This window comes from Phoenix dactylifera, chromosome 11 (genome assembly GCF_051530095.1).
Source record: "Phoenix dactylifera cultivar Ajwa chromosome 11, Ajwa_hap1_PhDact_Kaust_v1.1, whole genome shotgun sequence".
In the NCBI taxonomy this organism is placed as follows: domain Eukaryota; kingdom Viridiplantae; phylum Streptophyta; class Magnoliopsida; order Arecales; family Arecaceae; genus Phoenix; species Phoenix dactylifera.
In genome coordinates this window covers 4,618,896-4,646,752 of record NC_143200.1, presented here as the reverse complement: position 1 = coordinate 4,646,752, position 27,857 = coordinate 4,618,896, and the positions used below count along the sequence as shown (strand labels likewise).

The following is a 27,857-nucleotide window of genomic DNA, read 5'->3' as shown; positions in this document are numbered from 1 at the left end:
GATCTTCCAACATTTTTGTGTTTGGGTTGTGGCTTCAAAGACTGATAACAACTGAGATTTTGGAGACAAGGATGCACTTTGTGATCTTGCTCATATTGACAAGGATGATTGCTTTTGCTTCCACAGAAGAATAAGCTGCATGATGGATGGCTACAACATGAAATGCATTTGCTTGACCTACAATGCCTCGGCTCATTCTAGCGTCTCTTTTACCATCCTCTCTAACTGAATGCAAGAAACTTCTGAAATGAACACACAAAACATCGATATTCTCTTCATCTGGCTTTGCACAAGGCATGCAAATTGGCCAAAAATATTTCAACTTGACAAGCAGACCAGTATGATCAGTGACATGATGAACTCTTTTATAAGAACTAATTGTCTGTTAACTACATGCTTTAGGGATAAAAAACTGTTTCTATACTTGTGCTGTAGGGATAAAACCTTTTTTCTTACTGTTAGAAAACTTACTCTAGCGCACTTATCAAATTTTCAGATTTCAATCCACAGATATAGTGAAGGACTGAACCTTTCTAGAATGCTACAATATATAACTGAAAGATACAACTGAATTGCACTGAAGCATTAAACCCTCGAGGTGCCAAGCTTTCGCTCGAAGAGGCGACGCAAGAGAAAGACTTGCAGCACACTAGCTCCAATCAGTGCTGCAGATTCAAAGAGTGCTTTGTGAATAGCCCTCCGGCTCATGCCTTCATTCACTGCAGCCAAAGTGGATAGATTATATCGTATTACTTAGGCTGCCTTGGTTATGTTTCTGAAGAAAAAGATCATGCAGGATGAATATGACTTGCGTTGTTCAATTAAACAGCTTTGTGACTAATTATTTTGACCATCTATGTTACGAGTTACTAACTTATCATCGTCATCCAATTCTCTTCCCATCAAATATGGGATTGGCTACAAAATGCAACTCTAAGTTGTGAAAGCTCCAAGAAACAATTAAGCAGATCTTACAAGTAATCATCAAACGAATGCCAACCCTACAGAAATTGGTATTAGTTCCTTTCTCAGGAAAATATAGGCAATAAAGAATTCTACATAAAACCTATATGGCTGGTCCCGTGAGTAGGGAAATCTATCTGATTATCTGCAATTTAATCTCATGCAATCAAGAAGCAACCGCCCAAACTTCTCTAGATTTGGATCTAGAAGGGGGAAAAGAACTTTTGATATTACGATAAGGCACAATTAAGCCAAAGGATAAAAGGAAATACATTCCCATTTTTAAACTTTATTAAATATTTTTTTTCCCTAAGTTCATAAAATGAATACATTCAATGTATTGAAGCCATAAATTGTTAAATATAGAGGCCATCCAAGTATAGCACTAAATTCTCCAAGAAAACAAACAAGCACACCCCAACATGTTCCAGAAATTGAAGAGAGCCAATATGTACATAATATGCAATATCATGCACCTATAGATTACCATCCTGTGCATCAAATGAATGGTAAAATGAGCTGCTCCTACTCAGAAATATCAAATAAGTGACAAGGCGAGTATTTATGTGCAAAGAAGGGACAAGTGATTGTGTTCTGATCGGGTATCACCTTTACTATAGATAGAATATAAATTGGATCAGGACATACCTAGTGCTTGGCGGTCGGTCTGAGCCTCTAACCAGTGTTGCTCAAACTGTATGTTGTAAAGAGCTTCCTCTAGTTTTCCTATTTGTTCAAGTAAAGGGGCAAAATGCTCTGCATACATACATAAGAAGAATAAGAATAATGGTCTGCATCCTCAGAAGGAAAAGAACAAAACACACTGCTTACCATCTTTTGCATGTTCGTCAAAGTATGAAAAATGATTGACATGTACATCAAAGTCTATGGTTTCATGATATGGGGACTTGTTGGTAAAGCAGAAGCGGTAAAGACCCTTCTGATGACCTATAAATTCAAACTTTTCACTTATCTTGTTACGGAAATCATGAATTTGAGCTCCATGAGGATCTTTTACCTGGTACAGTCAACCAATCATGCAGTCAAACTGGTAGAGCATGAAAAGAATTAGACATCTAGAAAAATAATAATTACATGGCATGTTTTTCAAAACACTAGTCTGATTTATGTGTCTGGACGACAAAATTTTCCTCACAAGCCCCCCACTATGCAAACAGACACACAAAAAAAAGACAACAGTTTGGACTTTGGAGTATCCAACTTGGATGACCCAACATTGTTTTTTAAATCATCAAAGCATTTATCAAAGATTTAACATTCAATGGGTTGTAACTAATCTCCAAACTGTTTAACAAATTATTGGAAGGGCAAGTGTTTGGCACCCCAATCTTCTCGCAAAGAAAATCAAATTTTGGTACTTGGATAAGTACAAGGGCCAAGATGGATTTAGATGCTCTTTGATTGCCATGATTCCAATTGCTTGCAACAGGATTTGCAGCTACAAGTGGAAATACTGAACTTGCATTTTCAATTGTCTGTTTGGTTTGCCTGCAAATGCAGTTACAGAAATAATCGTTTTCGGTTTTGATACCTGCAATTACCTACTGCAAATGCAGCTGTTGTTTTCAATTGTTTGATGATGAGGGAACCAAGGTCACCCTGCAACTAACTTGGTAAGATTACCCTTCCTGAGATAGTGTACTGTGTGTCTATTTGAGCAACTACTGGCCATCATTTAATCATACGACAACTGTTTTGACTTCTTAACCAATACATGGACTCAACCCTTGAAACTGTAAACTGTTTGCTTATTTTAATATATTTAAGCAACAGTTGGCCACTAGTTTACCATGTGGGACTTGATTTGACTCTTTGACCACATTTTGACCAGATCCTTGACATAGTGAACTGTTTGCTTGTGTTAATGTATTTGAGAAATAATTAGACATCAATAGATGTGGTTTCAAATTTCTGCCAAAAAAAATCCATTCAGATGAAATAGATTGGTTTCAGTCAATACTGAACCAAAATTGACTCCTAATTTCAGATTGCTGCCAGTTTCAGTGATTTCGATCAATTTTAGTTGAAATTGGCCAGTTTTGCTCAGGACTAGCTATACATGCTTATGTTAAATATTATTTTGGTGTTCACCATCATGTTATGGGCATTTCTTTATTTTTAGTACATAGTCTAATATAATATTAATTTACAATACTTTTTCATTCTTTTTCTTATGTTAGAAGAAGAGATAAGTAATGAATATAACCTTTATAAGCCAAGGCCTTCCAAAAGGCCCTTATTAAAGCAGATCATAAGAATTAAACATGAACAACTAAATATAAGAGATTTCAAAGAAATAGCATCTGTTTTATATAAATATGATAACGTATAACTGCATGTGTTTTATACTAAATAGCCATTTAACCTAAAAAATATGATATGAATATATGTGAGACTTCTACTAGAAAATGATGAATAATTGATTGCACTCAACACTAAAAAGCTTGAAAATTGCTAACAAAATAATTAAAGAACTTATATCACAGAAATACGCTAAAATGTTGTCTAATAACTTTTCTTGGCTTCTTCTATTTTCCTTCCATTTGTTTAAATTCCTTTTTAAATTTTTTATTTGATCTTTTTGACTGAGATTCCAAAAATTGGATCTAAACATCATATATCCCAAAATTGTCAGAACCAAAACTCTACAGACCCAGACGAAACCAGAACAAAGTTTTTAAACCTAAAGAAACTGATATTAGGTCATTGTCTTCATCAAACCCTTGAAATTATGAACTATTTGCTTGTTTTAAATATACTTAAGCAATAGTTGACTATCAGACTGGAACAGTGAATTATTTGCTTATTTTAATGTGTTTGAGCAAGAATTCTCGATCACATAACAAGGCATATAAACTAACAATAGCAATTTACCAGCAAGTTGTCGTGTACATCCCTATTGTAATTAAGCTGGAAGGAAAACTAACACTGGAAATGGGTAATATTATACATCTGGTAATAATCTATGTAATTGGAAATACTTTTGTCAAAGATGTATAAGATACGCTAGTAAATGTTTCCTTTCCTAATAATTTAATCAATTAGGCAACACTTTAACCAAACATGCAATACTTTAATCAAGGCCACTATTCCCAATTGATTAGATTATTATGTATTTTGATCTTAAACATAGCATAAACTAGAGAGCACTGCACCCATCACGACAAACTCTATCCTCTCACCCTGTACCCTTCGCTTATGCTCCTTTCTTCTTCCTTGGAGAAATCAAGAATTTCAAATATACTTCTTTTTTTTCTCTCATTATGATGATTGAAGGGCCATTGAGATCACTTAATTTTTTCTCTTGTTCCCAAAATCTAGGTTTTAGGAGTAATTTTACTATCCTAATTTAGTATTTCTTTGAAATTTTGAAGCCTAGCTAGTTATGCTCCATTTTGTTCGGTCACTATTTAATGATTTATTTAGGAACCCACAAGTGCTTGCAAGATTTGCTATCACGTCTCGGTACCGGACACCATACTAGTACCATCCTATTATTGTGCCTTGTAAGTTCGGTACTGGCTTAGTGTACTGATGCTTGGCACACCCACCATACTGCATACCATTATGGTTGGTATGTATTGATACCGACTACTACGGCAAACCATGAGTACTTGTAAATACTCATAATTCTTTTCTTCTTCTTTTAGTTTATTTTTTTTATTTTGCAGATATGAAACCTAAAACTTGCTAGTATACAAGTATCTAACTCCCATTTAAGCTTTATTATTCTTAATAGTGTGATTAATGTCTTAGTTATGAATTATAGCAATAGCTATGCATGATACAAATATCATAGCCCCTACGCTTTTATGGGAATGATTAGTGGAGGGAAGCAGGGCTGCATTAGAGTGTGAAGGATATAGGAGAGAGGAAGGGAGTGGGAGTGGCACAAAACTAGAGGGAGGTTAGTGATAGAGGAGGGGATGAGTCTATAGCTGGCAAATGAATGAGCTACTCATGAGCCAATTTGCGTTCGGCTCATAATTCAGCTCAAGCGCTACTCACCCGATAAGTGAATGAACCAGCTCAAATTGGTTTTTTAATCTCAGAATTTAAATAAACCAAGCTCGAGTTAGGTTCAATTGCTTGTTTCTGGTTCACAAGCCAGCTCGCTTTATATAGCATATATTCACTATATATTATATATAATGTCCTATATTTATTACATGTTACATAATTGTATACTATATTCATGAATTTATATGTAATAATCAACCAGACGTTGGAATAAAATCCAACAAATCTACTAGAATTATAGATTAGATGAAGCCCTCGCCTCAACCACTCTCCTTTCTCTCCCAGACACTAGCTACATCACCACGATCACATTCCATTTTCCCTCTCTCCCATCTCGGGATTGTGGCATTCACCCTTTCTCTTCCATCACATCATCCACCCACCGAGCCTTTCTTCCATGATGTCCACCTACGTGCGATCACCAACCACCCACAAGAACCCTAGATATTTTTTGTTCTCTCTCTCTCCCCCTGCAATGGAAGGCTCTTTGAGGATTCTTGGTTGAGGGGAAAGCAGGCAGCCATAGGGTGCATCTTCTCTTTGTGGTCCTCCTCTATGGACAAGAGCAAGGTTCATATGGCGCTTAAGGTCTACAATCTCATGTCGCTGAGTAACTACATGTATTGATTCCAGCTAGGGATCCTCCATTCCAGGATTGAAGGTGAGTTGATCCACCTTGATGGTGGTTTCATTTTTCTAATATTTAACTTTCTTCAGACTTTTGGTTGAGGTTTTCTTGGGGTTTTTAGTGGCTTCTGTAAAATGGTTTCTTGATCTGGGGTTTTTACTAGGTTGAAGTTTTTTTCCTAACTGATGGGCTTCATACGTTTCTTGATGAATTTGGGAAAGTATAGACTAGATTTTGAAGTTAAGCTTCAAATTCACAGTTTTTATTTGTAAAGGATGATTTTTTTTCCTTTTTCAAAGGTTTCCTTGTTCTTTCATGGTTTTAATTTGAGCCTATTTTCGAGCTGAACCTAGAACCAAATTGAGTTTGACATGAGTTAAGCTCAAGCTTGACTCAATTCAATTTTGAAACTTAAGTGAGTCGAGCTTGAGCTAGCTCGACTATATCAAACCGAGTTGGAGCTGGGGTTTTATAGGTTGATGAGTTAGGTTGAGATATTTTAATTCCAAGCCAAACTTGAACAAGGCACAATGTGCTCATCTTTAGCTTGTTTCCACCCCCAGTGTCGTCGAAGTAATGGGAGGAAAAAGGGATGCAGAAGAGAGAGATGATGAAGGGAGAGGGTGTGAGCAGAGAGAGGGAGGTTGATGACAAGGGAGGGGGCCACCAATGTGGTTGGTGGAGGAGAGGGAGGTTGCGAGAGAGAGGGAGTTAGGAGAGATAGAGGGCTGCTAAAGCAGCTAGTGGATTGGATGGGGATTGCAGGAGAGAAAGGGAGAGAGTGTTACAGAAAGTGGAAGGTGACAAAAAAGGTGGGGGTTGTAGCAAAGCAATTGGTGGAGAGGAAGGGGTAGTAGAGGGAGTTACCTAAAAGGGAGGGAGCAAGGGAGGTGGAGGGGAGTCACTATATCCAACTAGATATGGCCGAGAGAAAGAAAAAGGGGAAGAGAAGGAGAGAGAAGGGGGGGAGAGAGAAGAGGACCATTGTTCCTCATAGGAGGCAAGTTGTATTGCCAGAACAATAGGTCATCTCAATCGAAGAGAGAAGTGGAGAGAGCTTGGGTGCAAGGAGAAAAGCTCTCTTCTCTCTCCTATGATTGGGATGGGCGATGGGTTGAGACAGAGGAAATGATTCCCACTAAAGGCTGGAACAAAAAGATGCAAAAGTGCTTGTAGTCAATTTGGGCAACATGTACTTTTATAGCTAAAAACCAAAAGTTATAACTATATTGCCTACAACTAAAGTGACTTGCAAGCAACCAAACACCTATAGGTGACTACTTGCAAGTCAGTCATAGACTTCGAGGCTCCTTAATTGTAAGTGATGAAACAACCTCTTACATAAAAAGAAATGCTATGCACTTGATAAAGCATCTTCAATCAATATGAAGCAAGGTACATCATCTCAGTACCGGGCTCCGTACCAGTACCACACTATCATTGTATTGGTACGGTACAATACGAGGCCGGTTCAGCATATCGAGTGTCGGTACGTCCTCCGTATTGTATATCGATACCGAACCTCGGTATGCCCCATACTGTCCGGTTCGGTATGGTACGGCATATCATGATATGAAGTATAGATAATACTAGCCATAATGGATCACCCCTATTAGGATGACCCACCCTTGTGAACAAAACTATCAATCTAGCAAAAGACTTTCATTGGTTTAGAGAGAACAATGAAAGGTACACTGCACATTGCAGTGGGATCGACTATCCTAATACCTGGATAGGCTAGAAAATAGGTATATGATGGAAGATAAATTGGGCCAAATTATTTGCAGCAATCAAGTACCATAGTCACGATTCGTGCTTGGACATTTCTCAAGCTAAATCAACTTCCATCTATCTAATAATCACAATTCTAGAAATACTCATTACAAATGTCCAACTAGTCATCAACATCAACCCAAGCAAAACAATTTTAAGTCTTTTTTTTTTTTCTTCTTTTAATCTAGAAGCATGATAATGTAGGACAACCATAGGAAACCCTAATATGCAATGTCATGACCAAACAATAAAAACGCGAACTCTAGAATGATGCAAAACCTAAATATGATATGATGGCAAAATAATTTTTCGAAAATTAAAATATGAAATTTGTGTACTTTAAAAAAATAAATTGGGAATAATCCTAAATGTAGAGTCGATCCATGCAATTGATGGGATATGAAAAGTTGGTTGAAAATAATGTCAGTTGACAACTTATATGCAAATCAAAACAACAAAAATTCTGCCAGCAAAGTTTTGGTGTTTAGCATGGAAATTTGATACAGATTTGTTCGTGCAATGTGCTTAATTGATTATGCTTTGATACAAATCTACTTCATCCCTTCTTGGTGGTTTACATGCAACTGCTCATGAATCAATGCTCCCTCATACTGATGTTAGAGAATGCAGCGCGCTATACATCAGCTATAAATTGATTTCAAGTCTGTGATATGAAAAATTGAGTCATCAATCTCAGATCAATCAAAGACAACAAATCTGAAATTTGAGGAACTCGAGGAGATCAAACATATTAGAGATCAAACATATCAAAATGCAATGGACTAGGGTTAGCTTATGTGGCTGAATTTCTAAGGGTTTTAACAGCTCAAAGAAGAGACTGCTAGGATTCTGGAAAAGTTAGAAGTGCTTCGGTAGATAAAAAACCAGACTGACCCTTTTGGTGGTTGTTTACAGCCATATTCGTTATTTATCAACGCCGGTTCTGTGTCTGCTACTACTACTTTGCTTAGACAGAAACGATGGCTAAGATGTCATATACGCAGTTGTAGAGTGGATAACAAACAAAAAGAAGAGGAAGCAAGGAAATAACAAATAAAGAAACAAAATAAGATAATGAAAACCTACTAGTCTCACACTAGTAGATTAGGAATCACTCCCTATGCCTCACACCCATAGTCAGACATCATCAAAAAACTATCATATAATATCATTATAGAAAATCCCAAAAGGCAGTCCTTAAATAGTAGGGCACTGTATCAACTGTATGATTACTACTCATGTTATAGTGCCATAAATAGGTAACCAGCCCATTTTGAATGCCTAAAGTATCGTTTTGCATCACAACTCAACATACGACTAAATTAATCACTTAACTTCAACTCTTTTCACAAAAAATAAATACAAGGACTAAAAATAAAAACTGAAATAAAACTAATAGTAGTCAATGAAACAAAGACTTCATGACTTTGTCTAGGCTCCAAGAAGATTCATCAATATCATCCAAAACTTTGAAGTTTCTTCAACAACTGTATATAAATGCAAAATCCATCTCAAACCAAATCAACTTTCCCAGCTTGAAAAAATTCACCTCTGGCAAACAAAGCCAATGATATCTCTCAAGCAAATCTATATTAAGCTTTTGTAATTTGTTGGCAATGGTCCATATCAAGGTCGGCAGAACCGTCTCGAACCGAGCGGTTCTGTCCGTTCCGAGCTGTACCGGTGGCTCACCAGTACGGTTCCGGCTGTAGAAACGTGACGCGTGCCGGAGCCAAAGAAGGAGAAGTAAAGAGAAATCGAGCAGGGGAGGGAGGAAGAGAGAGAGGTGGCAGACGCTGGTGGAGGGCCGCAGGGGGGCGACTAAAAAATATTTTTGAAATCCACCAATGCCAGCATAAACTATCTGCTTGTCGATGATGCCGTGAATCTCATCAAATTTCTTCTTTCTCAATGGTGGATAAGGTTGGATGGAAGATTGTGGGTGTGCATAAACAAAATTCAGTCGAGATGCAGAAGGTGCAATGGTTGATAGGGATTAAGATGGAATTTGCATTTACAAGAAAAGCTCAAAGAGACTTCCAAGTGTTCGGATTGATATTAACAACCTTGCATCATGACAGGAGCTTCACAATCACCATTGGAGCCTACTTGGAATCTAGATGAAGTCATCAAGTCTTCGTTCAAGTCACCGTTATTTTCTTATTTCTATTCATTTTTATTTTCTGTTCATTTTATGTTTAATTCTTGTTTTATTTAGTTTAGCGTAGAAAGTGCTGAACTTAGCTGATTAATCTAGTCACACATTGAAGTTGAGAAGCAAATGGGTAGTTTAGGCATAGATTACTGCACCTATTCAATTGCTGTCTTTCAGGGTGTTCTGTAATGTTATTTATGACAATTTATTGTTGAAGAAAATATGCTTCTTTCCTCAATGTGTTGCATAAATATGGGTGGAAGGCCCAGGAAGTGATTTGAAATCTAGTAGTGTAAGATTGATAGGCTTTTCATTCTTGTCTATTTTTGTTTTCATCTCCTTTTCTCTGTTTATTTTCTTTCATCTCCTTACAACTGCATATCCCACATCATAGCCCTCACTATTGTCTAATATAGAAACCATAGCTGATCTTCTAACTAGCTGTGATAGAGAACCGATCTGGCCGGAAACAGCCACCAAATGTGTCAATCAAGTTTTCTAATCTGCTGAACCACTTTTCCTTTTCTGTAACCATGGTAGTCTCTTCTCTTAGTTGTCACATTCTAGAAATTCAGCCCTATAAACAAACTGTAATCCACCAATTTGTGACCTAATTGATCTCCTTGAGTTCGTCCAATTTCAGATTCGCTATCTATGATATAATGAGATTGATCCTTCAATGTCCTACATAAAACACCATTGAAATTGATTTCTAGAGGGCCTGCTAGAATGTTACATTATATAACATCATCATAGGGATGTTGTAATTCATTAACAGTTGCATACAAACCACCACCAATGCGGGATGCAGTAGATCTGTGTTGGAAGCAAAATGCAGTTGAAATACACTGCACAAACAAAAACCATCATCATGAACCCTCAAATTTTCTTTGGTGAACTCTGACAATTTGCTTGCAAAATTTTTGTTGCTTTGATTTGCATAAACTGTCAACTAACATTATTTTCACCAGACTTTGAATGCATAGTCTCCACATTTAGGATAGTTCCCAATTCATTTTTTAAGGACACTAGTTCAAGATTTAAATTTTCAGAATATTAGTTTGCCATTATACCATATTGGGTTTAGGTTTTGCATCACTATAGAGTTCATGCTTTCATTGTTTGTGCATGGTATTGCATATTTAAGTTCCCTAGGGTTAGTCCAAACATCACATCATACGATCATAATGGCAAGGAAATTGATGATGCTCTACATAAAGAAGAGTTGATAAGCATGACAAGAAAAGAGATCCTCAAATGTCCTGTTGATACAAAATATTCCCTCACAGAGGCAGCTTCGTCTAGTCAATTGATCATGGTTTATTTCAGCAATGAGATGCACAACCATCTAGTTTTGTGTTCATGGAAGTCATAGATGACGGAAAATTCAAGCTCAACTATCTTTTTTCAGGCATTTTAGAAGATAGACATTCATCATCAATTAGCCATCAGATTGATGATCAACAAATGCAGCTTTGACTTAAAATCCAAGCAAATCGCAGCATAACAGGATCAACTTGGAGATCCAAGATCATGTCAAGATACATCCTTAGGGATATTTATTAGATTTCATCTTGGGTGTCAATTTGCTGAAATTTCTTTTTATCTCTGGTTATCTTGTTTTAGTGGGTAAGCCAAAGGTTAAAACCAAAGATATTAGATTACATTTAATACCTCAATGAGATTAATTATTACAGCACTACTGTTCATGGCGCTGTTTATGTATAGTAATCATGAACTGTAATCGTGTTATTGAGGTAGTTTCTGGATTTTGGAAAAAGCTGAGTCATGAATTTCTATTTATACTTTTAAGAAGTGAATGACAAATTTGTTTTGATGATTGAATAAAGATGGTTACTGTTGAAGTTGATCCCCAACATGAGGCATGGATCTGATGTGAGACCAGCCCCTGGTTCTGTCATCTCTGCCCATTCGGATTTTCTTGCAGTTTTTGTATTTTCTTCTTATTTCTTTTCTTTTCTAGATCAGATTTTGTTCTTTTTTTGTTTCCTTATGAAGCATTAAATTCCAATTCCATTTCTATTTCCTTAACAAGTTTTCATTAAACTTTAATTTCTATTGCATAAATCTGCTAAAGATAGTCATTCTAATCACTAATCATGTACTCTTAGGCAGCAATTTATCTCTAAAACCTAAATCCCAGAAGTTGAGGCTGGATTCTTTTCGATGAATTCCTTTTTCTTTTAGAAATCTAACATCGTTAGCTTAGCTGATAGGAAAAAACAGATCCAATCTGAATGTACAGCGAGCTATTAGATTCAGTCCTAAACAACACCAAACCCTTTCTTTCCTTCCTTAGACCCTAGATCTAAATTCTTTACGTTCAACATCATATCGACTATCAACTTTACATCAAAATTTCGATCTTTGTAGTTTTGACCGAAATTCAGGTCTGAACCTAATTTACGAGCAAATAAGTGTCTCGATTTTATCCTAAACTCTCAACCTTGCATCCCTACACCCTATAGATCCCCTTCTGTAGGCTATCCTACACATGCAAAACATAATGTTCTAACTCTGCAATATAGATACAAGACTATATCCATCTATATAGGTTTTGCATGCCATGCACAGCTAATTTATGGAGCATAAGATGTTATAACAACTGAAATATTTGTCTTGGCCATAACATAGATTTAGGTCAAAGATCAAGGGAACGTGAAATTAGCCAGTATTTATTGTTCTAATTTATGCTTGTCGAGATTAAGACAAAAGAAAGGAAATTGCGTATTATGAACTGCATGCTTTGAGATGTTGTCAGAAAAGAAGGAAGTTGTTACAAAATTACTGCTACAAGAAAATTCAATTAAAAGTAAACTTTGAAACAGTATTATGATAGATGAAAAGCCATTTTTCGATGTATGATCGAGTCAAGGCCTTCATGCATTCATTTCCTCCAATAGCTCAATGATATAGATAAAATATAATAAAAATGAATAAAAAAAGAAAAATATTCAATCAACCTATCCCTACTATAACGATAGCTATATGCATCACAAAGAAAGTCTAGAAATAGTACAAAACCTGCACATCCATACATTCACAAATTACAATATAACCAAAAAAATATAGAAATATCATATTCACATCTAAAAAGAAGGTCCGAACATACCACAAGATCCACTCCATCATCACTATAATGCCATGGAGTATCATATTTAATCACGACAAAGGATGCATGAATTGTATCCCCTTCGTACTGAACTGAATGAGTAAAGCATTCTTCCCTATCTATCACAAACCTAATCCCGAAAGTTGGCTGAGAAAGCAGCAGAAGGCCCGAGACTACACAAATCACAAGTCCCGATGAGAACCTCTCCATCTGTATACAAGAACAAGCAGAACCATGAAACAGATAATCCAAACACACCTATCTTGCCAGAGCAGGAAATCAAAGAAAATAGGAGAAATGAAACCGTAAACTCATATGAAGCCCTTCATGCAAGGAAGAAATCTTTCTCATACACGAAAAACAAGAGAAAGTTAATGTCTATATATGGATCCATAAACACAGGCATGTTTTCACCATTTACCAAATCCATAAATACCGTGATGCAATCACTACTGTCAAGATGAGGGTGCACGAAGACGGACAAAAGAAGTAGGGGGGGAAATCCCAATTTCGTAGATTGGATGATAACGTAGAATTGCATGTTTCTCAGGTGATTCAAATATTGATAAATTTCCAGACTGACCCAAACGAATTCCATAAGATTAGACGTCGAAAAAAACTAATCTACAAAAAGGCGAAACGGAATGCTTCACAGCCAGAAGAAAGGACAGAATAGAAAAGAGCGAATCCTGAAACTAGAATTTGCGAGCTAAATATTTGCACATTAAAATGATTAATCTGAAACTACACATACTAAAAACATGAGTTGAGTTCTCCATCTCAAGCCCATTTCTGAAAAGGATAGGAAAACACGTAAGGGGAATCATAAAGAACATGTTAGCTTCAGATATTAAATATTTGAAAAAGGAAACACACACACACATGAATCCTAATTCAAATTCATGTATTCTAGATTATAGACAACAAGGGCGTCAACCATAATTTCATCAAAACATGAAGAAGAGATTCAGCAATTTAAACAAGAAAAGAAATCAACTAGGTCTTCGAGAAATGAAAGGGGGGATGGGAAATTTTCCGATCGCTTCATCAAAATCAAAAACCGAAAAGGGGAAAAAATCAATGGGACTTCGGGCACGACCGAGAGAGAGAGAGAGAGAGAGAGAGAGAGGGGGGAGGGAGCGGACTTGCCTCGCAATCGGTTGCGTCGAATTGGCGATGGCTCGATCCTAGCTTCCTCGTCCTAAACAACAGACGGAGGAAGAACGAATGAGAGTAATAAGAATCTGGGCGTCGTGGGCCGTGGAAGCAGGCGATCCAAACCCCTTTGGACCCGGGCCAGTTAATATGATCGAGGGTTTAAATGTCGGACTCACCCATGCTGATGTCGTTATTGAGTAGAGAAATGCTGCTAGAGATGTCTCGGCAGGTTGGTTCGGAATATGGGTGGTCTTTAGATAGTATATATTTTTCGAGAGACGAACCGAGCAACAGACTGGATTACTTCCTTTGTCGCCCGGCACTTTGGGGAGGTCCTTTGGACTTTTATAGGAGATATTCCTTATTCCTTGTACTCTTTACTTTTCTGTTAATTTGGCAGGAGAGCAATATAAAATGCCGCTTTTATCCAAAAAAAAATGTTGCTAGAGATTACCAACCGTACATAGAACTTGGAGATTGGCTGGATGATACCTCGGCCTGGTTGACACCACCCAAATATATATATAATCCCTGCTGCCACGTCACGCTAGTAAATTAAATAGTGCAATGGGTTGGGTAGGTCATAATGTTTTATAATTAGAGACCACACACGCATATCCGACTCATGCTTATCTTGGGACGGAGAAGATCAGGTCAAATTAGATAGAGCAGGTTGGAATGAATCGAAATAGATAAAGCTATAAGCCTATAATAAATTTTTTTTAGCATACAAATCAAATAAATAAAAAAATATAAAAATAAATGTTAGTTATAACATTCAATAAAATAAGAGTTAAGACATAAAATATAATAAATCAAATTTTCAATAATAATAGAAGCAACAAATAGATATATTGTTCTTTAAAAAGTCAAATAATATGTATTTTGTAGCCTTGTAGTCATTGATTACACTACTTTCTTCTCCATTACCATTGTAATTATCATAATCATCTAGATTTATATATAATTGGATCTGGTTTCGGAACTGGTATTGCCATTATCCTTATCCATCTTGGATCTACTACGGGTTTAGAATGAAGACCTGTCTCTGCCACCTACTCTTAAACCTGCACCATTATGATAGGATCTGATCAGGCACGCAATCCCTGCCCCCTCCCTGACTCATCGTGGCTAGATTAGAGCTACATATGTATGTGATATTTATGTTTAAGTTGTTGTTTACTCGTATAAGAAGAAATCTTCTTTGGTATGTTGTTTGGAATTCTAGGGGAAGTTAGAATTCTTATTAGAATAAGAATCCAAGATGGTCAAAGGCTTTCCAATGTGGTTTAGGTCCCGTTAATTGTAGAAGAATAAGTCTCTTCTCGCCATAATGACTCTTCAGTGTGTTCCATCTCTCTCTCTCTCTCTCTCTCTCTCTCTCTCTCTCTCTCTCTCTCTCTCTTTCTCTTGCTTGTGATTTACCTTTTGCTTTTCAATTTAATAAAGGTTAGATCACCATCTATTATTCTTTTTTTTCCCTCTATTTTATCCGTACTATGTTTCATTATGTATAACATCACATTATATAGCGCCTAATTACATCAAATGTGTACTTCTTGGAACAATAGAACTATTTTTTCCCTTTTGATAGAAGGCTTTTTAGTGTTAATTACAATAATGATACAGCTAGTTAATATATAACTAGTTCTGTCATGCATGCATAGATATGAGCATAGAGGTCTAATGGACAAAACATGTTATCTTGGCTAATTAAGTGTTTGGGATTAAAAATAGAAAAGTAACACATTTATAATACTTGAATGGAATGGATTAACTTGTAGTTTTAGATTCTAAGCATAATTGGAATAATCATCATTGCAAGATTGTTAAAACTGTGTTATTTTGTTGCTATTTCATCTTTTCTATTTGGCCCTTTCAAGGTTACAATACTAGCTCCAACCCCTTGAGAAGCAGTAGTCTATTTGATTGTTATAACGGTTATAATGACTCTGATTTGCCTTAAAAAAGTAGCAATTTAAATTTTTGTATTAAAATAATGATTATGATATGGCTATTCAAATATTGCAAGGACAAGATGAAAAATAACAACATTATCTTTTCATTCATTTGTCATTGGATAAAATACTATGTTTGAAAATGTAAAATAAATTTTGGAGAAAAAAATGTTAAACAATTGAATTTTAAAAATAATATTTATTAATAAAAAAGTATAATTAAAAATAATAGCCATTATTTATATTAAAAATATATCATTATAACACTAAATAACATATTGTAGTAGAGGTTACCTTTTTTCTATTATTATATATGTAATCTATCAAAGAGATTTTGAAACTGTTGCATAATTAGCTGCATTATATGGGTTGGATTGAGGTCAAGTCTGTAAGTCTTGATGGTGAAGGTAAATCTAGTTAAAGGCAGCCTATCTCCAACTTAACTATATATATTTGTTTGCTATTTATTTATGGATAATGTAGCCTTAGTGGATGAAACTAAAAGCAAAAATTAATCATAAGTTAGAACTATGGAAGAATACATTAGAATCTAATTTTTTTTTTTACTAAATAGGATAAGATAAATTACATAGAATGTAAGTTTAGTAAAATAGAAATAAAGGTGAAGGTAGAATAAAAATTAAGGATTGTAAAGTTCAAGAAGAATAAACTTTATTTTTGCTTTATTATTTGGTATTTTTCTCTTTCTAGCACTCGTGCATTTTGTTCTTGCAATTCCACAGTAGGTTGCTATATACCACTGATCTGGAGGCATCAAAAAAAAAAAAGGGTGAAAGTGGAGAATAAGAAGTTAGGGAAAATTGTTGCCTTGACAGGAGATGGATGTAATTTAAACTCATACTTGCCTTTCCTCCCTAGTTATATGAAGAAAGACCATGGTAACTCATGTATATGAGTTACATCTTCTATGCTTCGTTGATCGATCTCTCGTTCTCTCTCCCAAAAAAAAAAAAAAAATCACACTCCTACCTTTTCAATTATGTATGAGAATTAAACATCTAAAATCTTTGATGTTAGTAATCATTAGACTGATTTCGATCGGTTTTGAAAATTCCAACTGCATGAGATTGTTCATGACATCAGAAAAACTTCAAGCTGATCCGACGACTGTGAAGGGTCTAAGCCTTTGCAGAACTCAAGCGGGTCTAAATCTGGAACCATGTTGGACGAGTCAGGGTAAGAATATGGTTAACTCCATCCAGTAGTTTTGCATCATTTAACTGAGGTGCATGCAATGAGTCCAATAACTTTGCTTCTGAATTTTTCCAGTTGCTATCGCGTTGTGGCTTTATATAGATATTTCTTCGAATCTGATCTTAAAAGCATTACATGAGCCATACTTGTTTAATTAAAAACCTTGGGTGGCCAACCTGATACTAAGCAAATATGAGAATTAAAATCCAAATCCAAGCCAGTAAGTTACAGAAACATTGCAGATCTTGCAAACAAGCAATATGTATTCATGAAATTTATATGTGGGGGCGTAATTGAGCCAGGCTTGATCTAGCTTGAATCTGATCAATCTTGGTAGGAAATTAATTTTGAGCTTGAATTGATTTGTTTACCATTATTCCAAGCTTAATTCAAGTTGAATTTTGACTGAGCCCAGCATGAGCCTAGTCAACTAGCTTGATAATCCCAAAGTGAGCTAAAACAAATTCAAGCTTGAATCAAGCTCGGTTTAAGCTTGACTTACAACCTCGAGCTTGATTTCAAACTTGGCTCAAATCCCAATTAATATTTAACCATTACAAAGAAGAAAAATAGTTAAAACCTTAATCCAAGGATCCATTATTTATATAATACATAATTAATATAATATAAGTATATTCAATCTTGATTGAGCTAAGTCTAAGCAAGCAAAATTAATTATTGGCTCGGCTTGAAATCAACTAGCCTCTTTTCTAGATCCAGTTCCTCACACTAAACATAGATGAGTATAGCCAAAAAAATATTCGAACAATTCTCGAGTTGAACCTGAGCCAAGCTAAAGATGCTAAGTTGATTACATATATATATATATATATATAAAATCAACAGCACCCCTCTTTTGTTTCCAATCTCATTACCACCACTACCCCCTACAAATAAAAAATTGTGAGTTAATATCCCTTGTGCAGAAAACTTAAAACACTAATTAAGCTGCCTCTACAAAAGGTAATGATCGCATTCCCTCAACACTCTTGCTATTTTCCAAAGAATTATTAGCCTTGATCCTTAGCAACTTTAAGTTCCCTATTGGTACAAGATTGGCATACAAAATTTTTATGAGAAGGATTAAATATCCATGCCATCTTAAACAATACATAACAAACACAGCCTATTCCTTATAGAAAGGATTTTCTCACCTTATTCTTGCACATTTCCACCCATCTCCACACTTTCTGGGATACGAATACAACCTCAGACTATAATTTTTCAAGGAATCACATTTGTTAGTGCTCAGAACTGAGATCGCCCCACCTAACATTGTACTTGGAAGCAAGGTAGTGTGCACCAACTGGCCCTCGGCTCCCGTAAGGATAAAGCTCCGGAGCTATCTTTTTCTCCTCCAACTCTTTCAGCAATGGAGTGAAGAGCGCCCAAGCAGCATCCAGCTCGTCGGAGCGAATGAAAAGCCTCCGTTCCCCTTCGATGGCGTCAAGCAGAAGCCTCTCATAAGCATCTGGTATCTCTTTTGAATATCTAAAGCAAAATCCAACATGTTAAGAAATGAATGAGTTGCTTTACTAAACCAATGAGATAATATACTATTTAGATTGCAATGAAATCCTAATATCATGACCAAATAAGGGCGCATTGAGATTACAGAGTAATTTTTTTCATAAACAAGTAACAAATTGGCTGAAGAATTTGGAAAGCTATGCAAAGTGTTCAGATTTGGACTACCACTCATTCCCTAGTTACATATCCTTGAGGTTGATAGTTCAAATTTTGACTGTAAACTAATTTAAAAATGCATCAGGGTTTTACATAAGTTAACTCTTTTATCTACAATCGCTCTCGTTATAGATTAGCCGCTCATAAAAGCTCCTCTTTTATATATTTGCCAATCAAGATCTCTGTTAGCTGATAAATACACCAATAAAAGCCTAAAATTAATTTTCTATTAGCCGTAGTAAATGTTTATCATGTTTCATCACATTCGTCCTCTGACCTTTGCAATTTGGAGCTTCTACTTGGTGAACTACATTTCTTCTTGACACTGTGGCCTCCAATTCCGAGATGGAATCAAGAGTTTAATACTAGCAATGTTGGCCGTGAGGAACTTGAATTCGGCAGCAGCAGTGTTGAGAAGTACCAGTGACCCACTAGTTAGAAGTTACAAAGGGCCAAGCGAGGGGAGAAATAGGGGAAAAATGCAATAACTATTATATTATATCTGATGAAAAGTTAATTTGGAGTCCTGTTGGAAAAGTTTTGATATAAGAGAAGTCTTAATCTGCAAATACATTTAAGTGGTCCTTGTTTGCAATTAATATATGGAGGGGTTATATCAAAAAATCATTTTACAAAATTGGTAGAATAAAACCTAATAACAAGCAAAGGCCCACCCTGCCCCCCTCTCCCTCCGCAACCACGAAAAAATATAAAGCAAAAAAAAAAAAGCAAAAGAAAGAAAACAATCCATTTAATTATTCTGAGAAAAGAAAAAAAAATATGGAACAAGATAGAAGGATCAGTTATATGATTGAAGTCAGGGCAATTATTATTCTATCAGTTCTCAATATAAACTTGTGCATGTACCTTGCTGCGTAGTGCAGATTCAGATTACTTCGATCCAATCTCATCCCCAAACCAGGGATTTTGTTATTGATTTTTAAGTAGATAGCCTCATCGGGTTGCACCCGGATCACAAGCTCATTTGTAGCTCGATCAAGGTCTGTCCCAAAACTCCTCTTGTATAAATTACCAGGAACATGCCTGAACTGTACTCTAATCTCTGCTCTGCATCCATAAAGAATTTCCAATTCTTTACTGATATCAAATCTGATCAGAAAAAGGCAGATGCCCATTCCAACATAAAGACATAAGAGATCCTGGACAATTCAATAAGAACATACCGCCTAGTATGCAATGCTTTTCCAGCCTTCATAAGAAATGGCACTCCATCCCATCTCGCATTATCTATGAAAAGGGCAGCAGCAGCAAATGTCGGAGTCAGGCTGTCCTTGGGAACAGTCTTATCATCTGTGTATGCCGGGTATGTAATGCCACCCTTTGTGTGGCTTTTGTATTGCCCTATCACCACATTTTCTAGTTGCAATGGCCTCATAGAGCGTAGAACTTTCACCTGACATACATGGAACAACTCATAAGCACAGCAAGTTAAAACATAAGCTAGGACAGTCAACAACCTCTAGCTGTCAGCCAGGCTATAGGCTTAATCATCCATCGTAGATTTGGACTTTGGATTAATTCCAAATGGAAAAAATTTGTAACTCAGCAATGTTCAGGAAAAAAAAAAACAGAATACGGAGAAGATTGAAGACGTAAAGACAGAAACAGAGATAAGATGTTAAAAAATGACCCAAAAAAAGTAAAAGAATCAGAATAACATGTCTGCTTTACAAAAAAAATGTAATGTACTAAGAAAAGATTATGAAAGAAGATATGTGTGAACTTGTTTCCAATAGGTATGAGCTTGGCAACAAAAATATCATAAATAAACTTGACAATAATTGCAGAATTTTTTTTAAGTAGAAGATGCTGTGACTAGGATCATAATATGACCTAGCAAATATACTAAGCACTAAGCACTGCATCTTTAAAGTTCAAAGATACCTTCTCATTTCTGATGTCCTCTGCATCCAAGCTGACAGGAGTTTCCATCGCAAACAAGGCTAATATCTGAAGCAGATGATTCTGCATGATGTCTCTGATGATACCATAGTTATCAAAGTACCTGAAAAAAAAAACATAAGAACAGATATAGGCTTGTTTCTCATGAAAATTAATAAAGTTTGAAGCTTATATTTGATAACCCCACCCTCCTCGTCCTTCGGTTCCAAAGTCTTCAGAAAAGATTAATTGTACATTTCTTATATACTGTCTTGACCACAGAGGCTCGAAAACAAGATTTGAGAAGCGAAGAATAGATAGGTTTTCAACCAGTTCCTTCCCCAAGTAGTGGTCAATTCTGTAAAACAACAAAAGTCAGTGACTGTGGGTCCTAAAAAAAAAAAACCTAAATTCATGTATTACATTACCTGAAAATCTGGTCCTCCACTAGGTACTGTTTCAGGCCCCGTGTCAATGCAGCTGAAGACTCAGAATCCCGACCAAAGGGTTTCTCGACTATGACCCTCGTCCAGCCATTTGCAGAAGAAGCTGACTTGCTTGCACATTTTGCCACATCTATAAATATATTTGGAGGTATTGATAGATAGAAGAGGCGGTTTGAAAGCCTCCCAGCCTGCATAGATACTTGTAAAATGAGTAACATGTTTCAATATTCTTTCATAATCTTTTCTACTCAATATCTTCTGAAACAAGTTGTCAAATGACAAAATTATATGTAAATGGTAGAACTGTGTTAGGTTAAAACTGATTAATAATTTAGAAAAGGTGTACATGTCAAGCATTGTTAAACTTGATGGTTGGAATTTTATTTATTTGTGATATAGCCAGAACTAACCAATGAAAAAGCATCAAGGCAATGCATGGAAGCATATAAGGTATACTAAACAGCCAAAGAGTTGGTTAATACAACTTTTATTTGCGAAACATTTAATATTACAAAACATGCATCATGAGGATATAAGTCTTCACAGTTCACACATATTTATTTTTTTCTCCTTTGTTTACGACATCAAAACTATTGATGGGGAAACAAGACATAAGAAAATCAGAATGCTGGATTTCTTATATTAAAGTGATTGTTGCCCCTCCAACTAGTCCTTTTATGCCAATTTCTAGCTAATGACCGGATAACCCATTTGAACTACTTTCTTATAACGGATAATAAAAGTTATAACAATATCACCCAAAAAGGCTTCACAACAATCTGTTTCTCAAAAAGCCGCAGAATGAAATGTAGAAGTTTCCAATAATTCAACACTTAAAGTTGACTAGAAAACAAACTACCACATCATTTAAGGCCAATATATACCTTAGCAATGATTAATATGACATTTGACCACAACTATATCAGAAATAGGCACTGTAGGTTAGTAAAACTACCTATATTGGCATTTTAAGTTTGTCAAAAAAAAAAAAAAAACATTTCATGCATCAATAATTTTACTATTAGAAAAGAACTTGAAAGAATAGACACTCATACTAAAGCCAATGAACCCACTTTAAAGTCCTACCATGTAAAGTTGCAATGTCTGTTGATAGTGATAAAGCATTATCTTCAGAATTCATCATCTCTAATAGATTCAACTTCCTTATTGCAAAAGGCTATTCGCATAATTAAACTACAAGACTTCTATGACACTTCCATATATTTATTGTTAGAATGAATATTCAAACAGTAGAAGTCAACTCTACCAGAAAAAAACGGTAGAAGTCAATTATGAAAGCTGGCAATAAAATTGTGGACATATTGTGAACCCATATTTAACGTACTACAATGATTTTATAAAAAAGAATAAAAATCTTTGCAAAAGCTCACATGAAGGAAAATCTACATTAAGGCAATAACCTAAGCCTAGAACAAATCTAGGTGCTCTTCAATAGCATCATTCTTTTTTTTTTTTTGGTATATAGCATCATTCTTTTGGGAAATAGATGAACACCAGCAACACATGCAAGTGAAATAATATGATATAACAAGCTTTGAACAATATCAAGATTGTATCTCACCCATGGACAAAAACATTATAAATTGCATAACATCTAATATATTAAGACGTTTATCATCTGAAATGAACCGCATTACCTCATGTTCATTTAGCTCTTTGTCTAACTCTGCAAAATTTTCCTCAGAATCATATTGACCTGAATGGTAAAAACATCTGCTTAAAAACTGCTCCATCTTTTCACTACAATTCTCCCTGAAAAGTCAGCAGAAACCTTCAGCATTAATGGAAAGAGTCAAATGCAATTCCCACAACACACAGTATTACCCTTAAAAACAGAATACAATTAAAAGTGATTTAAAGATAAGTCCAAAACTAAATCCTAAAGCACTTCATTAAAAGTGGAAAACATAAAATTGGCTGAAGGTTGAAAAAATTCAGAGTAGCAATCACCTTTTATCTATTCTGCAAGTGAGTGTTCGGCTGACCATGTTTCTTAATTCAGCATCTGTCATCTTACTCCGAGCATAGCCAAAAATCGTGAAATGCTGCAGATATACAAATCTACACATTATGACATTCTAACATATACTAATTAAAGAAAATTAAAATTTCAAGGTGATAGTAAAATTGACTATATAGGGAAAAAAAGAACTTTAGTAATCAGACCTCAGGGAGGCAGTCTTCATAATAAAGTGCAAATAGTGCAGGAAATATCTTCTTCTTAGCAAGGTCTCCAGAGGCTCCAACTACAGTGATACTAACTGTAGAGTCCTTCTTACTAGTATTAAGTATTGCTAAATCTCGATGCTCCTCTGCAGATATAGCTGATGATACACCATTTTCCACTTTCTTCAAATCAATTTCTTTTTCAGGGGAAACAGGTACAGTTGCAGCTGCTATGCAATACCAGTAATGACCTTTTAAATAGGAAGATTTCTATATAATGTTTTTGCTTTCAAAAAACACTGAAAAGTGAAAGAAAAAATATACAGGTAAATAGAATCATGGTGATTGAAATGAAATGTAATTGTCAATCAAAAATATAGAGAAGGGATAAAAAGGGTAAAAAACAGAAGGAATACAACATCCCAAAGAGGAGGGAAGATTGTTACCAACAAAATTAAATAATTTTCTCTTTTGAAAATTGCTAGGCTATCTGAAATAGAATCCAGATAAAACATAAACAGCGTTAATTGCAGTCGCAAACTTAAAAAAAAAATACTAATTTGAAAATTATATGGCCAAAAATAGATAAGATTCAAATGGTTTCATCATATTATAAAAGGAAATTAATTAATTCAAGTATATTTAAGAGGTGCCTTCTTCTACTGACAGGATTTTCAAATTCTTACTATCCTAATAAAACCCAAGCTTTACGTACCTTTATGACCAGGTGTTTTTGGTCTACTAATATGGATTATAACACTCTTTATCAAAGCCAGCCAGGCATCTAGTATTTTGAGAGAAGGACATGCCAGTACCCACAAATCCTCAAATTCAGAACCTGGCTCTTCTGCGAAATGTTAGACCTAATAAGCACATCAAAAACACCTACATACAGAAAGCTAAATTCTTTACTAGGATCATAGGTTCATCACATCATAATTCTATTTGAGTCCAGAGGCAACCTCCCCTGGTAAAGTGGATATAACTTTCTCTCTTTTAATATCCTATATAAAGGGCTTGATTTTTTTGGTATTGTAGCAAAAGAAGGTTGCACCTTCATAGCTCAAATTTTAACTTAACCAATGAGGACAAAAGTTATGGACTATGTAGGTTTCCTACTCCTTCACAATTTTTTCATCACCTCTAACTGCACATCCATTTTATTGCTAAACAGGGCATATGATGACAAACAATCCTATACAGCCCTATCAGCAGCATATGCCACACCAATGTCTTACCGTTCCCCTAGACATTTTAGCGCTTTGCAATTTGCAGCAACCATCCCTTTGACACCACTATCATCATTTCATCACTATTTATCCCTATATCATGACCTGAATGTCACCTCCTCTTTACATGAATGCTAGCTATGTCTCCAACTTTCCTCCCATAGGTCCCATGAGCAACGCACCTCCACCATATCAACACCACTAGTCGCCCTCCAGTATCTTGCCTCACACCACCCTCCATGAAGAATGCTCTACTCTCAAAACAATCACTGCATTATGCACTATGACCCTTTATGATCATGTCAATGCCAACCATATTGTGGATGTGCTGTATAATGTTTATGATGGTTGATGAGGAGTGCAGGATGTTGGAGTAGATATGTGAAATGGGGTGATGCAGAAAATTGTGGATAGCATTGAACTTGAGATAGCAGCAGCGGGTCTGGCAGTATGGACCAATGAGTTAACTCAATTCCTAACTACGATGAGAATAAGCTGATCATTGAGATCTTGCCCATCAAATAATATTGGTTGGTGACAGTAAATACATGAGAAGCTCCCCCAAAGTAAGCATCAGTTACTTATTATCTAATACTAGAGAAAGCAATAATTGGTGGCTAAACCAACCCTGAGGAGAAGGAATTACAGATGCTAGAAATGAATCTAGTCCTATACATGCCAATACAATCTTAAGAGGAAGGGAGATCCTTTAACAACCCTATGCAAGGAGCTGAAAGCAGTAAATTTATGTCTTCGATCTGCGCAATCAAAAAACCTTCAACAAGCCACCAAGAAGCAGAGTCAGCAGTGGTGATAGATAAACACTTGTTCAAGTGGAAAGCCAAAATTTTGAATAGGAAAATTATAAGGCGTAAACCTTCCCATAGAGCAATACTAGATATAAGAGTCTAACAAGTGCCATAAATGGCAGCTAGTCAATTAATCCCAACATCTGATTCATGGTAAAATATCATACACAAAACACTTGAGGATACATGACATTAATCATAACTTCGAAAAGTTTTGCCATAGAATCTTAACCCTTCTCAAATTGATCTCCTATATCCATAATACAGAAGACAAGAAGACCTAGCAGAAACTAAGACAAGTTTAGAAAACACTCGAATTGCATGCAGCCCCTGTCAAAATTATTCCTCTTGAAGTAATATTCCTCAATTGATGAAAGAAACCCACCGTAGCAACATTGTCATCGGGTATCCATGCTCTTGGGAAGAACTTCCAATCCAGTGATAAAAATTCTAAGTGCAAGGTTACACAATCCAAATCATTAGTTCACCAAAAACAGTTCTTTCTTTTTTTTCCTTTAGGGTTTTTGAATTGAGAGGGCCTAAGAACTCCAAGTCGGAATCTTTCCCTGACCATCTCCTAACATTCCTATATTTCTTCCATGAAAACTACATGAATCTAATCAAAATTAATAACAGACGAAACCCAGACAGAAAAAACGAATAACAAATGGGGAAAAACGGACGGAATGGATCGAAAACTGACCCTCGTGCATGGAAACAACGTTCCAGTGCCGATTTCTAGGCGATTGGGAGGGAATCTTCTCCGAAAAGAACCGCCTTGGAAGGGGAGGACAGGACGGGGAGGGCGAAGCCGCCGCCACCCGCCGGCTTCTGGGCCCAGGAGAGGGGGGAAGGGCAAACCGGGAAGACGGGCATTTCGGAGAGGAAAAAGCCATCTCTCTCTTCTCTCAGGCGTCGGAATCTCTGTGAGGGGGAGGAGATTTGAAGGGAGAGAGCCGAGGAGGGGCAGAGCGTTGGATGTATCGTTCGAGCCTTTGGGACCCCCGAAGAGCTGGTCTTTTTTGGCGTATGGAAAGTATGGAAATCTTTGGAGAGAGAGAAAGGGCAGAAGGCAGACGGCTGCCATATTTGAAAATTGGGATTTCATCAGCAAACTCTTGTTTGTATCCTGATAATCTGTACTAAGACTTTAAGAGTTGTGCTTGATGCATGATCATCTTGACATGTACTTGTGGGCAGTCCCATTTACTTGTTTTTACCTCCAAACATGGCTTAGACCTAATGGAACTATTTGTTTCAATGTCAACTGTCAATTAATTATGTATAATTACTTCGTCTCGCAAGCTTACTCGCTAGACCAGTTGTGTAGAAACTGATCGGGCATTCAATTGGGTTGATTTCCAGTATATATAGGCTTAACCATGATAGCGACATTTTGTATCGATATCAAGTTACACAACGGTACAAGTAAGAGTAATGATTTTTAGAATTTAATCATCGATGGCCCAAATTTTCAAGTGGAGGATATTTAACTCAAGTCAAACCTTGTGCTTGATAGGGTTTTTTAGGGCTTAACTAATTTTTGAGGCTAGATTTAAATCCATGCATGGACCCTACATTTATTGAGCTATAGTTGGTTGTGTGTAGTTGGTGTTTAATTACTAAAGTTATTTAGTTGTTATTAGATCAAAATAGTTGTTAGAAACGATCATTTGAGTGGACTATTGGGCTTGAATTCTCTTCTTAAAGTAAAATATCATCAAAATATTACCCTTAAAATGGGCAAAGTAGTCCAATCTTCTTGTTTTATGGGGAAGCATTTTCAATGTGTTGAGTTCTATGGTGGGGTGGCCCAAACAGAGCATGTTAGTGAAGCCAAAGCCCCTCATAATTATTCTTGTAATATTGCTCATCCATGATACATAAATATTCTTAGTCTGCTTAGAGCTGCAAACATGTCTACAAAAATGTTTGTAGAGAAGTCTCAAAAAAATTGTTTTCTCTACTTTGCCTTTGTGCATGAACCTTGGATTACCTTCTTGTAAGATTAAGCAAGTCCCTCCTTACAACAGAATGGTCTCATCTTAAATAAAAATAGGCTATACTATCTCTTCTTACCCAAGAGAGGGATCATACCCACAAAAATAGGCTATGCAAGTTTCCTCTTCTTACCTACAAAAATGGCTTTTTGTGGTGGTTGCGGTAGTCCAATGTTGAGAACCTAAATATTATCGGACCCCATATATACTAATTTGAGATAATTATTTGATCTAATGTATTGCACCGAAAGATATGTGTTTGCTATGCACATTTTATGATTATGATATTTTGTGGTATGAAATTTATATAAGTAATAATTATTTGATAATCCCTCATTTATTATTATTATTATTATTATTATTATTATTATTATTATTATTATTATTATTATTAAGTGGGTGTGTGGAAATTTTTATTGGGTTGGAAAGTCCATATCTATCTCTTTTTTTTTCAAAGTCACATGATGCATATTTTTGAATGCATTAGGCATAGAGTTCGAGCACTAGAGTTATTAGTTAATTAGTTTATTTTTTGATACCAATAAATATTTAAAAATTTTGTAATTGAATAAAT

General features: G+C 35.8%; 2 protein-coding genes across 5 annotated transcripts; both read right to left on the bottom strand.

The window, feature by feature from the left end:
* Positions 1 to 341: 341 nt before the first annotated feature.
* LOC103707845 (transmembrane emp24 domain-containing protein p24beta2-like) lies at positions 342 to 14,001 on the bottom strand. The gene is made up of 5 exons (XM_039128408.3): positions 13,843 to 14,001; positions 12,694 to 12,903; positions 1,795 to 1,981; positions 1,612 to 1,719; positions 342 to 719 (listed from the first exon to the last, which is right to left on the bottom strand). Exons 2-5 carry the CDS (start codon positions 12,901 to 12,903, stop codon positions 586 to 588), a joined length of 639 nt encoding a protein of 212 aa, XP_038984336.1. The 5' UTR covers positions 13,843 to 14,001; the 3' UTR covers positions 342 to 585.
* A 4,091-nt stretch (positions 14,002 to 18,092) lies between these two features.
* LOC103707846 (glucose-6-phosphate 1-dehydrogenase, chloroplastic-like) lies at positions 18,093 to 26,381 on the bottom strand. Of its 4 annotated transcripts, XM_039128409.3 has the most exons (11): positions 25,987 to 26,315; positions 23,961 to 24,092; positions 23,246 to 23,472; positions 23,030 to 23,124; positions 22,717 to 22,831; positions 21,041 to 21,246; positions 20,821 to 20,970; positions 20,616 to 20,736; positions 19,895 to 20,124; positions 19,578 to 19,778; positions 18,093 to 18,515 (listed from the first exon to the last, which is right to left on the bottom strand). In XM_039128409.3, exons 1-11 carry the CDS (start codon positions 26,177 to 26,179, stop codon positions 18,266 to 18,268), a joined length of 1,920 nt encoding a protein of 639 aa, XP_038984337.2. In that variant the 5' UTR covers positions 26,180 to 26,315; the 3' UTR covers positions 18,093 to 18,265. The 4 variants fall into 4 exon arrangements, with proteins under 4 accessions (XP_038984337.2, XP_008790747.3, XP_008790746.3 ...); XM_008792525.5 differs by lacking the exon at positions 23,961 to 24,092 and having other exon boundaries at positions 25,987 to 26,381; XM_008792524.5 differs by lacking the exon at positions 23,961 to 24,092 and having other exon boundaries at positions 23,246 to 23,496; positions 25,987 to 26,339.
* Positions 26,382 to 27,857: the final 1,476 nt, after the last annotated feature.

Bases quoted from the DNA above. Each gene is read 5' to 3' on its own strand.
- LOC103707846 (XM_039128409.3), bottom strand. From the start codon at position 26,179: ATGGCTTTTTCCTCTCCGAAATGCCCGTCTTCCCGGTTTGCCCTTCCC. The intron at 24,093-25,986 runs GTCAGTTTTCGA...AACATTTCGCAG, and splicing joins CGTTGTTTCCATGCACGAGG to AAGAGCCAGGTTCTGAATTT. The intron at 22,832-23,029 runs GTGATTGCTACT...CTGACTTTTCAG, and splicing joins ACTTGCAGAATAGATAAAAG to GGAGAATTGTAGTGAAAAGA.
- LOC103707845 (XM_039128408.3), bottom strand. From the start codon at position 12,903: ATGGAGAGGTTCTCATCGGGACTTGTGATTTGTGTAGTCTCGGGCCTT. The intron at 1,982-12,693 runs GTATGTTCGGAC...TGACTGTACCAG, and splicing joins ATGATGGAGTGGATCTTGTG to GTAAAAGATCCTCATGGAGC. The intron at 720-1,611 runs GTATGTCCTGAT...CTTTGGCTGCAG, and splicing joins GACCGACCGCCAAGCACTAG to TGAATGAAGGCATGAGCCGG.